General features: G+C 38.8%; 1 protein-coding gene across 2 annotated transcripts in view; it reads left to right on the top strand.

Moving 5' to 3' along the window:
* Nucleotides 1–15,450, top strand: part of MASTL (microtubule associated serine/threonine kinase like) — a 39,117-nt gene extending 23,667 nt beyond the window's left edge. The window contains exons 7-12 of one of the 2 annotated variants that reach the window (XM_032396683.1): nucleotides 627–799; nucleotides 3,431–4,576; nucleotides 6,056–6,194; nucleotides 12,274–12,387; nucleotides 12,470–12,571; nucleotides 15,218–15,450. In XM_032396683.1, the coding sequence (XP_032252574.1) occupies nucleotides 627–799; nucleotides 3,431–4,576; nucleotides 6,056–6,194; nucleotides 12,274–12,387; nucleotides 12,470–12,571; nucleotides 15,218–15,375 (1,832 nt within the window). In that variant the 3' untranslated portion in view covers nucleotides 15,376–15,450. Of the gene's footprint in view, nucleotides 1–626; nucleotides 800–3,430; nucleotides 4,577–6,052; nucleotides 6,195–12,273; nucleotides 12,388–12,469; nucleotides 12,572–15,217 lie in introns of both variants that reach the window. The other variant, XM_032396682.1, reaches the window with a different exon arrangement.
* The last annotated feature ends 588 nt before the right edge of the window (nucleotides 15,451–16,038 follow it).

Genomic DNA, 16,038 nt, shown 5'->3' with positions numbered 1-16,038 from the left:
ATAATTCACTCTTGTGAGCACATAAGCCTCAACATTAGAATAAAGCTATGTTTTTTATTTGAGAGAGAGAGAGAGCACAGGTGGGGAGGGGAGGGAGAGGGAGAGAGCATTTCAAGCAGACTCCATCCTAAGCCTGGAGCCTGATGCGAGGATCCATTTCATGACCCAGAGATCACGACCTGAGTGGAAACCTAAGAGTCAGATCCTTAACTGATTGTGCCACCCAGGTGCCCCTAAAGCTATGGTTTTAATTAAATACAAATTGAACTGAGTAAATTTAGTCACATTCCTATCTTATATCATATCTGGATATAGCATATCAATAATGCTCCTTACAAGAAGAGTTTCAAAGTGGATAATGGATTTCCTCCTAATTACAGCCCAGTTCTTTTGTCCTGATTTTCACCTGTGAATGTTGAGGGTTTGCTTTTTTTTCCCTAAATGTTCACAACAGTACTTGTATGTCCAAAACACCTGAGCCATCCTGGCGGATCGGATAATGTTTACACAGGCAGAGCTCTGATGTACAATATTTAATACTTTGCCTAATTATCTGGAAAGATTCAAGTTTGGTGAGGAACTCAGAAAGATGTGACATAAGCCCCAATATTTTTTCTTCCCTACAGGTCTTGAAACAGTTGCCTCCAATCCCGGGATGCCTGTGAAGTGCCTAACGTCTAATCTCCTGCAGTCCAGGAGAAGGCTGGCTACATCCAGTGCCAGCAGCCAGTCCCACACCTTCGTATCCAGTGCGGAGTCTGAGTGCCACAGCAGCCCCCGGTGGGAGAAGGACTGCCAGGTTAGAGTGACAGTTATCCCAACCCCAGCCTCTTTCCTATGCACATTAATGGTGGAGACACTTTATACCTTTCCATGTACATTCTATAAGGAAATGAAACTGTTACATGAATGGCAGTCAAGGTAGTCTTCATTTCCATGTATAATCTGTCAAATTATTTTTAAATATTTCATTTCTCATTCAAATGCAGAATTATTCATGATTAATATATAATGAGCTTGCAGAAAAATGATAGTAAATATTTGGTTCAGGGCATCTAGATGGGCTTTTTTTATTTATTTATTTATTTTTTAAAGATTTTATTTATTTATTTGACAGAGAGAGACAGCGAGAGAGGGAACACAAGCAGGGGGAGTGGGAGAGGGAGAAGCAGGCTTCCCGCCGAGCAGGGAGCCTGATGCGGGGCTCGATCCCAGGACCCTAGGATCATGACCTGAGCCGAAGGCAGACGCTTAACAACTGAGCCATCCAGGCGCCCCCATTTTTTTTTCTTTAATTCCCTACCATGACACAGACACTACCTTATTGTGCTTTTTTTTTTTAAGTATTATTTTAAAACTTATACTACCTCCTTCTATACCGTATTCTGCCAGTTTCTCATTTAATGGAATGGTAACTCTTCCAGATCCCAGAAATAACTTTTAGACCACAAGGTAATATAGGTGTGCCTTTAGAAGTATTTATTCTAAGGACCTTTGCTTGCTAAGTGAATGGAGTTACTTAAAGTTATTTTACTTAACTATATATTCTGCTTTTGCCTTTTTTAAGCTATTAAAGCTAGTAAGTATTAAAGCTGAGAGGAACTGAAGTTTTATTTATTTATTTATTTATTTTTAGATTTTATTTATTTGACAGAAAGAGACACAGCGAGAGAGGGAACACAAGCAGGGGGAGTGGGAGAAGGAGAAGCAGGCTTCCCGCTGAGGAGGGAGCCGGATGCGGGGCTCAATCCCAGGACCCTGGGATCATGACCTGAGCCGAAGGCAGCCGCTTAATGACTGAGCCACCCAGGCGCCCAAGTTTTAAATTATAACAAAGTTTCCTTCATAGACTGCAGATAAAATAATGTTAGATTAGAATAATGGCAATACGCAAAAAGTAAACCTTCTGTTGAGTAAATAATTTGGATTGTATTTACTCCTTATTCTCAGTAATATGATTTTCTTCATTGTTGGATATTTGTGTTCTAGAAGTAAAGTCAGATTCTTTTTTAGTGAAGTCAGTGTTTCTTGATCTTTTTTCCTTCTCTTATAGGCTGCTCTACAGGTAATACACGCTACAGGATAAACAGATTTCCTTTCCTAATAACTTGTTTCACCTCTTTGCTGTTCAAGAAGGCATATTGTATAATATTTCAAACCATACACAGCTTTACCTTCTCCCTACCACTTCTGTATCCGTGGGGAATGCAATGATTGGATTATAGTAGTGCTTCTCAAGTTATGATCAGAGGAGTGACAATGGACCACAAGGGAACCCTGATAAACCCTGTGCTAATCCCTGGATGATCTGTGCCTGCAGATCTATGAGTTGTAATTTAGGGATTTTTGTTATTGTTGTTCATGACTAAGCACTCATTATTACTAAGTAAGTTAATAAAGTCTGATTTTTTACATACCAAAAATAGGCAGTATTTGAGTTTATTGAAGACACACTCTTACTGAGTAATCTTGTAAAAATCCTGATTACCATACACCAATGTATGATACTCTGTATAAAACTCTGATCACACAAAAGCACCTGCAGATAGTTAGAATTCAAACAGATTTTAAGGAAAGTAGTTTGTTATCAATGCCTCATCATTTCATCTTGACAGTGGATTTTAATTCCTGTTATTTTGGGGTTTTAATTATAAATCATGATTAGTTTAGCTTTATCTTTATCAGCTTGGTTTTATTATACTTGTACGAAGTGATACCTGTTTACATTAACAAAATTTTTGTCTATAATTTTCCATTAACTGTATTTTAAGTCCTGTGCATTTTGTAATTCAAAACAGAATCGTCTATACCCATATTGCAAAGAAAATATCTATATAATATAGCGTTACCCTCGACTTTGCCTGAAAATGTTGCTTATTAATTTGTCCTAGCTAAAGAACATGTATCAAATATGTATTATAGAGGGGCGCCTGGGTGGCTCAGTCGTTAAGCACCTGCCTTCGGCTCAGGTCATGATCCCAGGGTCCTAGGATCGAGCCCCGCATTGGGCTCCCTGCTCCGTGGGAAGCCTGCTTCTCCCTCTCCCACGCCCCCTGCTTGTGTTCCCTCTCTCGCTGTGTCTCTCTCAAATAAATAAATAAAATCTTAAAAAAAAAAGAAAACATGTATTATAGAATATCAAATACATATTATACAAATACATATTAAATTATGAAAAGACATATTAAAGAATAGTTTATTTGAATTTTAGACCAGTGTTTCACTCAAAATATATATAAAAACATGCTTTAATTGTTTATATTGCTCTTTAATTCTCTGTTATCATTGTTCTTTTGTTCCAATGGAAAGTGGGAATAGGTAGCGTAGTAGTTTATGGAGTCATTTATCCCACCTAAGTTAAGAGAGGTTTTAAAAGGTTCAAGAATCTCAGTTTTATACAACTAAAAAAGTGTTTTTTCCTCCCTCTCAGGAAAGTGACGATGCACTGGGCTCTACAGTGATGAGTTGGAATATAATAGAAAAGCCTTCATGTACAAAATCTACCGATTCCATTGAAACCAAAGATTTCAATAAAAAGGATCTTGAGTTAGCGCTTTCTCCCATTCATAACAGCAGTACCATTCCTGAGACTGGAAGCTCTTGTGTAAACCTGGCTAAAAAATGCTTCCCCGGGGAAGTTTCTTGGGAAGCAAAAGAACTGGATATAAATAATATTCATGTGGCCACTGACACAGCACAGTCTGGTTTTCACCAGTCAGAGGAGTGGGCTGTGGATTCTGGTGATAGAACTGAAGAGCACCTCGGAAAAAGAGGTTTTAAAAGAAATTTTGAGTTAGTTGACTCCAGTCCTTGGCAGAACATCATACAGAATAAAAAAAACTGTATAGAGCAGAAGTCTAGAAATGAAATGAGCGATGGTTATATAAATCAAAGGACAGGCTTAACAACTGAAGTCCAAGACCTGAAGCTATCGGTATGTGGTCAGCAAAGTGACTGTGCTGATAAGGAGAACATGGTCAATTCTTTCATTGATAAACCACACACCCCAGAAAAATCACCTACCCCGATGATAGCAAAAAACCTTCTGTGTGAACTGGATGAGGATTGTGACAAGAATAACAAGAAGGACCTCCTAAGTTCTAGTTTTCTATGTTCCGACGATGAGAGAGCTTCTAAAAGTATTTGTATAGACTCCGATTCATCTTTTCCCGGAATTTCTATCATGGAAAGTTCATTAGAAAGGCAGTCCTTAGATCCAGATAAAAGCATCAAAGAATCCTCTTTTGAAGAATCAAATATTGAAGACCTACTTACCGTATCACCCAGCTGGCAGGAAAATACCTTGCCGAAAGGTGATGAGAATCCTGCTGTCCAAGGCAGTAGCCAAAAAATGTTAGCTCCGTCTTCGGAGGTGTTGAAAACATTAACCTTATCTAAAAGAAATGCTGTAGCTTTTCGAAGTTTTAACAGTCATATCAATGCATCCAGAAACTCAGAACCATCCGAAATGAGCATTACCTCTTTAGATGGAATGGATATTTCCTGTGTTTATAGTGGTTCATATCCCATGGCTATAACCCCTAATCAAAAAGGAACATCCTATATGCCATATCAGGTATGTTCTAACTTTTTGACACTTTGTCGTTAGATTTTATAACCATAAACTATGAAGGCCAGATACTTGCCTCTCACCTAGACTATCTGAGATTTTCTGATCTGCTGGTTGGGAATCTATGGACTGTTGGAGGTTTTGATGCCAAAAGGTAAAGCTGGTAGCAATTTATTATTATTAACTATAGCACTTCTTCATTTGCTTCTAGCCTTTCACATATTTTCTTTTCTTTTTTTAAGATTTTATTTATTTGAGAGAGCGCATGCATGCACGAGCAGTGGGGAGGGGCAGAGGGAGTGGGAGGAGCAGACTCCCCATTGAGCGGGGAGCCCAATGCTGGGCTCGATCCCAGGACCCCAGGATCATGACCTGAGCCAAAGGCAGCCACTTAACCAACTGAGCCACCCAGGCGCCCCTAGACTTTCACATATTTTCAATCACACGTTTACATATTTACAGTCACATATTTTCACTTGACAACAGCAACTCTAAGATACAATATTAAAGTTCACTCTATCTTACTCCCTTTTAAGGACCTTCCTAGATTATCTCTTTTCTTTATAGAAAATAGTTGGAAAATATATATTTCAAATCTTATGTTATTTTTATTTTCTAAACCTTTATCTTAACAAACCCAAAGTTTCTTTTTTTTTTTTTTTCTTTTTTTGGAGACATGACATAAAATTGAAAGTACAAACTCTGAATTAGGGTCACAAGACTTGGAGTTTTCTATTCAGAACTTACTGAGTGACTTAGAAGGCTGTTTTCCTCAGAGCCTCAGCTTCTTACCTCTCTTAGAATATGCTGACACCTCTCCCACTGGTCTCACAGAGTCCTTGTGAGACCACAAAGTATCTTTAAAACTTATATGCCAATTAGCACAAGAAGTTATTTATATTTTGTTCCAGCTGATGTGTTGTCCCAATAATTCAATCATTTGTCAGCCACAACATCCTTCAGTGACCATTCTTAAGTTTGTATTAATCCATTCTACCAAGAAAGAAATTTTTCTTGTGGATTTCTTCATTCTTTCTTGCATATCTCGATCTTATTGAAATAATTGGTCTTATCTAAGCTATTTAATTTCACCAGATATCAGGACTGTTCAAAATTATAGTTGGTAATGAGTCCATTTTCAAAACTGATCAAGGATTTGAGTATGTCTTTTATGCCCAGCAGCCTAGCTTTGCTTTTGTTTTAGCATTTCTGTTCACTGTAAAAGGAATGAAGATATGGGGCGCCTGGGTGGCTCAGTTGGTTAGGTAGGTGTCTGCCTTCGGCTCAGGTCATGATCCCAGGGTCCTGGGACCGAGCCCCACATCGGGCTCCCTGCCAGCAGGGAACCTGCTTCTCCCTCTGCCCCTCCCCCTGCTTGTGCTGGCTCTCTCCCTCTCTCTCTTTCTCTGTCAAATAAATAAATAAAATCTTGAAAAGAAAAAAAGAAATGAAGATATTTATTGTAAACTCTTTTTAAATTAGCAGACCCCAAATCAGGTCAAATCAGGAACTCCATACCGAACTCCAAAGAGTGTGAGGCGAGGGGCAGCCCCCGTGGATGATGGGCGGATTCTTGGGACCCCGGACTACCTCGCACCTGAGCTGTTATTGGGCAGAGCCCATGGTAAGGCTTCCATGTCTTGAGTTTCTGAAGTGTTCTCTAGCACTACATTTTCTTTTGAGGTAAAATTGTTCTAAATTTCTTTGGTATTTGAATTGCCTAGAGTAAGAGAAAAGGAACTCATGTGACACTCTTTTCTTGTAAATATGGCATTTCTTACCATATTTTCCATATTTCCACATTAAGTTACATTATAACTTACCATATTTACCATACCAAAGAAGACATGCAGCCATTTGATCTTTGCCTTCCCATTCAGTCTCCGGGACCCAGGCAAGTCCTACCGCCCACCCGCTCTGTCATCTTAGTTCAGAAAGTCTCCTCAGGTCTGTTCCAGCTTTGGCTCAGGAATGCAGAGTTGAGCCAGAACTTCTGTTCAGTCTGTAGCGGCGCCCTCCTGGTTAGAGCTCGCCCTCAGAAGCTTAGAAGACGCTCGCCACGAGGGTCAGGCCAGAGAGGAGCCATCTTAGGGATGCAACAGAGGAAGACCAGGGGGGCATTTTTACCTAGCGTCTTTTTTCCCCTTCCTCTCTCTGAAGAATTTTCCCTTCCTGCCTTCTGAAATGAACTGTATTGGTTTCCTAGGCTTCTATAATCAAGTGCCACACACTGGATGGTTCAAAACAACAGGAATTTATTGTCTGACAGTTCTGGAAGCTGGAAGTCTGGAATCTAGGCGTGGACAGGACCATGCTCCCTCTGAAAGGTGTAGGGGAACGACCTTGCCCCTTCCAGCTTCTGGTGGTTTGCCTGCAACCCGTGGCTTGCAGGGGCCTCACTCAAACCAGCATGTGGTATTCTCCCTGTCTCCATGGTCACGTGGCTGTGTTTTATAAGGACACCAGTCATACTGGATTAGGGGCCCACCCTACTCCAGAGTGACCTCTGCAAGGACCGTATTTGCAGATGGCATACTCAGAGGACCTCAGGGTTAAGACTTGAACATGTCTTTTCAGGGAGACATAATTCAGTCCATAATGTGATCACCTTCTTGATCTTGTCAGTTACTTCCCTATTCTTCGGGCTCCTTTGGTGATCAACTGTCTCATCTTTACCCCCCCCACACACACACACCCCTTCTATTTTTATTTCTATGCTGCCTTTTCTCCTTAGCCTGCAAATAAGCTTCCACCCCTGTCTTTCCCCACCACCCACCTTCTCAAAGGTTGCCTCTTTCCTTTGGCTGATTATTTTTGCTCTGGCAATCTGATTTTTATCCCTACCATTTAACTGACACTTTTTTTTTTTTAATTTCTATTTGTAAGTAATCTCTACACCCAACATGGGGCTCGAACTCACAACCCTGAGATCGAGAGTTGTACACTCTACTGACAGAGCCAGCCAGGTGCCTGTAACTGGCACTTTTTTATTAACAGTCATCAATGATATCATTCTTGTCAGATCTACCAGCCTCTTCCCAGTCTCCTTCGTCTTACCTCTGTTGCTAACTCCTTAGCTCTTCAATATATAGAGATTCTTCATGATCCTGCCCTTTCCCTTTTTTCCCTACCCCTGCTTCCTGTTAATCTCATCTCTCCCATGACTTCAGCAGTCACATCCTTGTCGATGCTTACCAAATATCTGTCTCTAATCCTGACTTTCTCTAGGCAGCATACACATGGCCAAAGTACCTACGCAGCATTGCATTGGGGATTCAAGTGCTGTGTGTCAATACAGGACGTGTCCAACTTGCTCTTCCTCTGTTCCCTCTCTCAATCCTGCCATCTGCGTGATGACACAGACATTGTCCCTGCATTCAGGCATTTAAATCCAGTAAATTCTGTCTCTGCAGAATTTCTTCTCACCTTTTAATTTCTGCCACTATCTTCTATAAGAACCTCCTCTTTCCCTTTCATTAATTTACTAGCTCTCTTCCTGGGACATCAACTTCATCCTATTGTCTATAATCATTGCCACCACATTTTCCCTCTTAAGACATAAAGTGGTCCGTCATTCTACTTCTCCCCTTAAAAACCACATTGGCGCCTTCCTACCTGCAGAATAAAATCCAGATTACTGATCCTGGCATCGGAGGCTCTAAGCTCTTATACTAGCCTCATCTCTCAAGGAATCTCTCTTTCTTTTATAAACAACAAAAATGTGTTTCGCACACCCAGTTTGGAGTCTGGGTAGTCTACGATTGAGCACTGGCAGAGTCAAAGAATCTCTATAGGTCTTATGTTCCCATTCCACTTCTTAGACACATTATTTTCAGGTTTTCCTTATTTTGCACAAGTATTTTGCCTTAGTTGAAAAAAGCCAGAACCCAATCCTCTTCCAATCAAATTTCTTCTCATCTCATTATCAGTTCAAATGTTACCTCTTTCACAAAGCATCCACTGGCCAACTATGAAGAAGTAGTTGTTCACGTCTCTGTCACTTTTTTTTTTTTTTAAGATTTTATTTATTTATTTGAGAGAGAGAAAGGGCACAAGCAGGGGCAGAGGGAGAGGGAGAAGCAGGCTCCCCACTGAGCAGGGAGCCCGATGCGGGGCTCAATCCCTGGACCCTGGGATCACGACCTGAGCTGAAGGCAGAGGCTTAACCGACTGAGCCACTCAGGCCCCCACGTCTCTGTCACTTTATTAGAAATTGTTTAAAGCTTATGTCATTTTACCTTATTATATTTATCTCCACTGCAAAAGCTTAAGAAAATTTCTTAAGACGAGAGTCTAGGTTTCCCTTCTACCTAGCACTCCAGGAGGATTCCTTGGTAGCACTCACTAACACTGTTAATAATCTCTACAGTGTTGAAACACATTTCGAATTCCCCCTTATTAGCCAAAGCAACTAAGTTCCTCTGGGCACCTAACTGATTTTTGTACAGTGTCCATGTTGCTAAGTTACAGGTTTGCCAGCTCATTTCCTATAATATACGTTTTCTCTACTTAGGATACAGTATAAAAGTAAGCTTCACATATAAACATTTGCCTTTTAGGATCTTGCCACTATTTTAATGGGACATCTAGTTACCTCAGGTATCTAGTGATTTATTTTAAGATTTTCATTTTCTATAAAATATTTGATACACAGTTCTTAAAATAACAAATACAAAGCAATTTTTTTTTTAAAGTAGGCTCCACACCCAGCGTGGAGCCCAATGCAGGGCTTGAACTCACAACTTTGAGATCAAGACCTGAGCTGAGATCAGGAGTCAGACACTTAACTGACTGAGCCATCCAGGGCCCCAATACAAAGCAATTTATAATTTAAAAAGAAAAATCACTGCTTTATACCTCTTTCCCCAAATCCCAGGCCTCAAGGGCAGTCACTATAGCAACTTTGTTTCTTGTATTGACCTCTCTGTTTCTAAACATCATGCTGAGAACAGCTAAGACTTCTCTGAGCCCTCCATGGTCTCCCCCCTCTACCAATTACTTAGGAACTCTGGCCAGAGTTTCCCATAGCTTCTTGTGCATATTTTTATTTCATTTCTCTTAACATTGTGTCAAAATTATCCGTTTTGTCTTGCCTGGAGTAGGTTGATTTCTCCTTGGAAAAAGCTCTCTTATTTATCTTTGTGTCCCTTGTGTCTGGCATAATATTTAGGATCTAGTTTGGTGAATGATGTGCGGATGAACTCATGATTTTAATACAATGTACCTAACTACTCTTTTCTTACATGCAGGCATTTCTGACTTCCGATGAGTGAGCTTCCCTATAAAGTGAAATGGCAAAGCAAATTAAACTGGTCAAAGTATAACTAGATCACATTGCATAAAAAAGTATTTTCCCTTTCATCTTACTTAGGAAATACAAAATGAACTGTATTCTCTCTTCTGAACAGGAGGACATCCAGGGAGAATGTTCTCTATGAAAACAAATGTAGGCATGTAGCATTTTTTAAATAACTTTTAAAGGTGGCAAAGAGTGAAGATACAGCCTTTTTATTGCAACCCAGAAAATAGGCTTAATAAAAAATATTAAAATTAGCACCGACAAAAGAGCTTGAATTTTCCTACCCATTTAATTCCATTATTATTAGAAAACAGAAAGGCCTAACAGTATCAGTGTACAAATTACAGATGGGGGTTTCATATTAGAAAACCAATAGTGTGAAACAAGTTTGTTCTATTTCTCTGGCTAATGGTGTGTATTATAATTGCTACAATTTATCATCATGTGTGATCTTATTAGACTTTGACTCAAATATATGGGTATGTGTGACATATCCATGGAGAAATCATGTCAGTTTTTGACAGGAGTACATTTTGGCTGAGCTGGGAAAAGGGTTCTAGTTTCTAACCTAAGTAAAATAATGAAGATACATATTTTTTCCTGACTTCTCTCCTACTTTTCTGTTACTTGGTTATACTATCTATTCTTTCTCAGTGCTGCTTAAAAGGTCTACTAACCAAGGTGGTTTGTATGTTTTTTTAATAGTGATTATTATAGAAATACAAGTCTATAGACTGTTTACATTCTTTGTTCCTTAGGGAAGATGGGATTATGTGGCTTGCAATGAAAAGGCACTCTAAATGCATGCGATTATTTTCCTAATGGCAGATTCTACAGTGCTTTCCTACTTGTTTTAAAATGGAATGGTGGCAGTTGCTTAACCATAATAATGAATTTTGTGAAATTGATTTTATAGCAGTTTTTTTATTAGATTTTTTTATTTACTTGAGAGAGAGCAAGCAAGTGAGAAAGAGAGCACGAGCAGGGGGAGAGGGGCAACAGGAGAGGGAGAAGCAGAGTCCCTACTGAGCAGGGAGCCCGACATGGGGCTCGATCCCAGGACTCTGGGATCATGACCTGAGCCAAAAGCAGACATTTAACTGATTGAGCCACCCAGGCATCCCGTGAAATTGATTTTAAAGAGTAATTTTCAAGCACATTTAGTACTAGACTAGAATTCCTATTTTAAATTTATATTGAAGTTAATCATTTTTGACTAAAATTAACCTTTGCTTCAGAAATATTTTTTCATAGGGCGCCTGGGTGGCTCAGTTGGTTAAGCGACTGCCTTCGGCTCAGGTCACGAACCTGGAGTCCCTGGATCGAGTCCCGCATCGGGCTCCCTGCTCGGCAGGGAGTCTGCTTCTCCCTCTGACCCTCCCCCCTCTCATGTGCTCTCTCTCATTCTCTCTCTCTCAAATAAATAAATAAAATTAAAAAAAAAAAAATATTTTTTCATAGAACTAACAAAACTATAAACCAGATTATAAGATCATGTTTAAAATAATTGTTTGAAACATCTTTGTATATAGATGATGCTTCCAGTAAAGATCTTTAGAAATCAGTTTTACGTATTTATTAAGACTTACCTCCTGGGGCGCCTGGGTGGCTCAGTCGTTAAGCGTCTGCCTTCAGCTCAGGTCATGATCCCAGCGTTCTGGGATCAAGCCCTGCATCAGGCTCCCTGCTCAGTGGGGAGCCTGCTTCTCCCTCTCCCACTCCCCCTGCTTGTGTTTCCTCTCTCGCTGTGTCTCTCTCTGTCAAATAAATAAATAAAATCTTTAAAAAAAAAAAAAAGACTTACCTCCTAATTACCTCTTCAAGCCATAGTTTAAGTGAATATTTTTTGTTAAACTAATTTGTCCTTCTCTGTTTTTAAAAGGAGTAATAGGACATTAAAACACTGTAAGGCTTTCCTTTGTTAACCAGGCTGTCCTCCAATTAGTATAAATGTTGCTATTTCATCTCATACCCATGTGAGTAAGTGGAGTACAAAAGCATCTAAATGTTATTGTTTCCCTTCCCCATTTGAAATTGACAAGTACTCTATTTTAGAGAGTAATCTGTAGGTTAAATGTATTTCTTCCTAGTGTTTTAGGATTTAGAACAAGTAAATATCCAGAATATGAGAGGTTTTTAGTGAGTGACAAAAGAAAGATAGCTTTAACTTTTCTTTGACTAGCTGTGTTAATTGCTAATCTAAACTTCTTGGAGAATAGAAGGAAAATAATTGCCATGTTACTGAAATGAAGATAATTTGGGTTTTTGTATCTTATGGAACTAGAAGAAAGCCTTAGGAAATGAATGCCTTGACTGTGCCCAAATATCCATGTATTAACGTTTTAGTTGATGAAACATTTGCACAAAATGCTTGCAAGTTCAACTACTCCCTTTTAAATTCCAGGTCCTGCAGTAGACTGGTGGGCACTTGGAGTTTGCTTGTTTGAGTTTCTAACAGGAATTCCTCCTTTCAATGATGAAACACCACAACAAGTATTCCAAAATATTCTGAAAAGAGGTGATTCTTTTTCTATTAAGACAGATGCATGTATCTCTGTGTATTATTTGAACAATGATTAACAAGCTATTTGTATTTGTAGATATCCCTTGGCCTGAAGGTGAAGAAAAGTTATCTGATAATGCTCAAAATGCAGTAGAAATACTTTTAACTATTGATAATGCAAAGAGAGCTGGTATGAAAGGTAAGGTTTTGTGTTAATAAACTCCTAGCTTGATTTGTTTAAGATGAATGGTAATAATGATACTAAGTTCTAGGACAATACTATAGATAATCTGACTGCTAAATTGGTTAAAAATTTCTTCAGTTTATTTTTGCCTGCTAGATATGCATTGATATATTTGTCCTTATTCTGCATTAAAATTCAGTGCATCAGGTTGGGATACTCACTCACTGAATTTTATTAATCTCAAACAGGTACCTTAAAGCAATCTTATCTTGTCAGTGTCTTGGGTTTTTTCAAAGCCTAATAAAGTTACTCATCAACCAATACAGGAAATTTTTTTTTTTATCAAAACTCTCTTCTATAATTTCTTACTGCTTCATTTCTGATACCACTGTTGACTGACAAATGTATCAGGTGTCTCAAATAAGACAAATCTGGTATCTTTGTGATCCATTCAATGGTTTTTTCCAGTGTAGGGGTATATTAAACTCCAATTTTGAAACTAGAAAACTCATTAGCTTTAATTTAGATTCAAATTAGGTTTAATGTCAGCTGCCTTAAAATCCCTTTTCTAACAAAGTATACATAGAGACAAAGAAGCAGTTATGTCCCCAAATGCATTTCCATGTGGTCTAAGGTATTCAGAAAAATGAACTTCAGTAATATGTCACTTGTGTCAGCTTCTAGGTATTCCCTCTAATAAGATCAACAGTTTATTTGCTTATTTAACAAATCCTATAGAGTGACTTCTAGGTGCCAGGCAATGGGTGCTGGAGGTATCCTAGGGATGAACCAGACCAAAATCCATGTGCTTGTACAACTTACTCTCTAGGGGAAAGACACAGGTAATGAGATACAACCATGACATAATGCATCTAGCAGTGAGTACTGAGAAGAAAGATAAAGCAAGTGAGTGGATACAAAGTTTGACAAGAGATTTTCTAGCTGGAGTTGTCAGGAAGACCTCTGTGAAAAGTGGGATTTGAGGAAAATCCTATGTAAAGTGAGGGTGCAGACATTTGAAAGCTCAGCTTTAAAAAAATTACTTTAGGAGTTCTCAACTGGGGTAATTTTGCTTCCCAAAGGACAAAATAAACAGAGATAGAACACCATTCTCACCAATGACCTCAGATTTTTGTTCGTTTGTTTAATGAACAGTTTACATAGTGAAGCAAGATGACAGGAGAGGTCTTCAGTTAAAAACAGTTGTTGCAACAACTGTTTGTAGAGTTAATCTTAAACTGGCTTAGAATTCTTTTGTGAGTTCAGTTTAAATAAATAGTTATGATGAGAGAGTCATAAAGCGTCACATCACAGCCAAATATCAGTTTAAGAGTTACTGCTATAAGTAACTCTAATCCATGCTCAGACATTTATTTTGAACAATTAAGAGACAGATTCTTTTTGCTATTTTATTGTTTTCCTACCAGTCTTTTAGTTTAGGGGAAAACCAGCTTGTAGATATACTGACTTCCCAAGCCATCACTCCCAATATAGACACATAATTCTTTCCTGTCTGTGTAGTCTTCTCCCAATATTTTCCTTAAATTTGGTTGCTGGTTTTTTGAACTACTTAATGCCTTGATTGTCACCTAATTTTTTTGCCAACATCTTTATATTTGTCTTATAAAGTGAAGGGTTGAGGATAGGGGAGGTTGTGTCTAGCAACTAAATATCACAGTATGATCAAAAGAACATGTTTTTGTTTTATTTTATTTATTTTTTTGTTTAAATATTTTATTTATTTATTTGTCAGATAGAGAGAGAGACAGAGAGCACAAGTGGGGGGGCAGCAGAGGGAGAAGCAGACTCCCCGCTGAGCAGGGAGCCTGATGCGGGACTCGATCCCAGGCCCCTGGGATCATGACCTGAGCTGAAGGCAGACGCTTAACCGACTGAGCCACCCAGGCATCCCACATGTTTTCATTTTAGTAGGTAAAAGGAATTAGGAAAGAAGGCAGGTACTGCAAATGTAGTTAAAGAGATCAGCAAAGTTGAGATCTTGTAAGTGAAGCAATAAAGACTCCAGATATATTCATGCTGTTAAAAGGGCATGTAGTCAAGATACAATCAATGAAATCAAAGAAGTCAAAGAACCATGAAGAGAATATGTCACAAATGTCATCAGTGTATGTGTTGAAATCACCATGAAGGATAAAGATGGGGCATAGGAAAGAAATTAAGGTAGTGGAGGATGATGTTTTTACCAGAGTTACCTAGGGTAGTACATGGTGATAAGAATTGCAGAGATAGAAACAGGTAGCAAGGACTCGGAATGAGAAGTGGAGCATTAATCATGAAGATCAGTGGTGTGGAAGCTGTGTCTGGGAGCAGGAAGCAGGCCAAGCTCTTGTCCCATCAAGTCAGGGATTGTGTGAGAAGATGGAGGCATGAGATAATATAGGCTTCTGTTAAGGAAAACCATTCATTCACTCATTTGATGAATACAGGCCAAGCACCTGTCATATGTCAACTGTTATACAAAATGACATAATGTGTGCCATTATGAAGTACATGGTTGCCCAGAGAGACAGACATTAAACACATATGTGTGAAGCAAAACAGGGCAAGATATATCTGAGATCTTCCCTTACTTCCTGTAAAACAGTACTTACTTAGGTAACAGTGTTATAATGCTCTATTTTGTTTTATATTTTTCCTAAGAGCTGAAACGTCACCCTCTCTTCAGTGATGTGGACTGGGAAAATCTGCAGCATCAAACTATGCCTTTCATACCCCAACCAGATGACGAAACAGATACATCCTATTTTGAAGCCAGAAATAATGCTCAGCACCTGACCGTATCTGGATTTAGTCTATAGCACATAAATTTTCCTTTTAATCTAATCTTGGCTTATAAGCTATCATAATTATATACTCCTTCATAAGAGATTGATCTAAGGGGGAAAAAGAATCATTTGGATCAATGAGTTTTTACACTTGATCTTAGCCAAAAGGCCGAGAAGCGATGGATCAATGAGTTTTTAATGTATGTTACAGCTTCCACAAAGTTAAAATTCTCTCAAGAACACAGTCAGTAACTTATCTTAATTTCAGAGTTGTATATAGATCTTCAAAACTTCTTTCACTTTATTTTGTTACCGCACTTTATGAAAATTCATGCATCAATAAAACTAGAATGACACTACTCTGTTAGAAGAGGAACAAGCTTTGAGCCTAACTTTCTTTCACATGTTGATTTCAGTCCACCATTCAGTTTGGTGTTAAAATAACAAAATCATACGGTTTTATTGTAATTTATTTGGACATGATTGCCTGCAAAAGCTGAAGTCTCGAGAGCAATCATTTAAGCTTGCACTTGTGGCCTCAAAACTGCAGCTGGGAAATTCCTTCACTTGGTAGTGTAACTCCTTTAGGGAATGAGGACTAAAAAGGATAGAGGCTTTAGCTAACTTTACTTTGAAACAGTCTTGCTGCCTTGACTACTTCTGGTGCTTTCTCTACAATACATATTTGCTTAACAT

The sequence above is a fragment of the Phoca vitulina genome, unplaced genomic scaffold (assembly GCF_004348235.1).
Source record: "Phoca vitulina isolate PV1807 unplaced genomic scaffold, GSC_HSeal_1.0 scaffold93, whole genome shotgun sequence".
Classification (NCBI taxonomy): Eukaryota; Metazoa; Chordata; class Mammalia; order Carnivora; family Phocidae; genus Phoca; species Phoca vitulina.
Note: the sequence above shows the minus strand (reverse complement) of the source record. Positions and strands in the feature narration are given on the sequence as shown.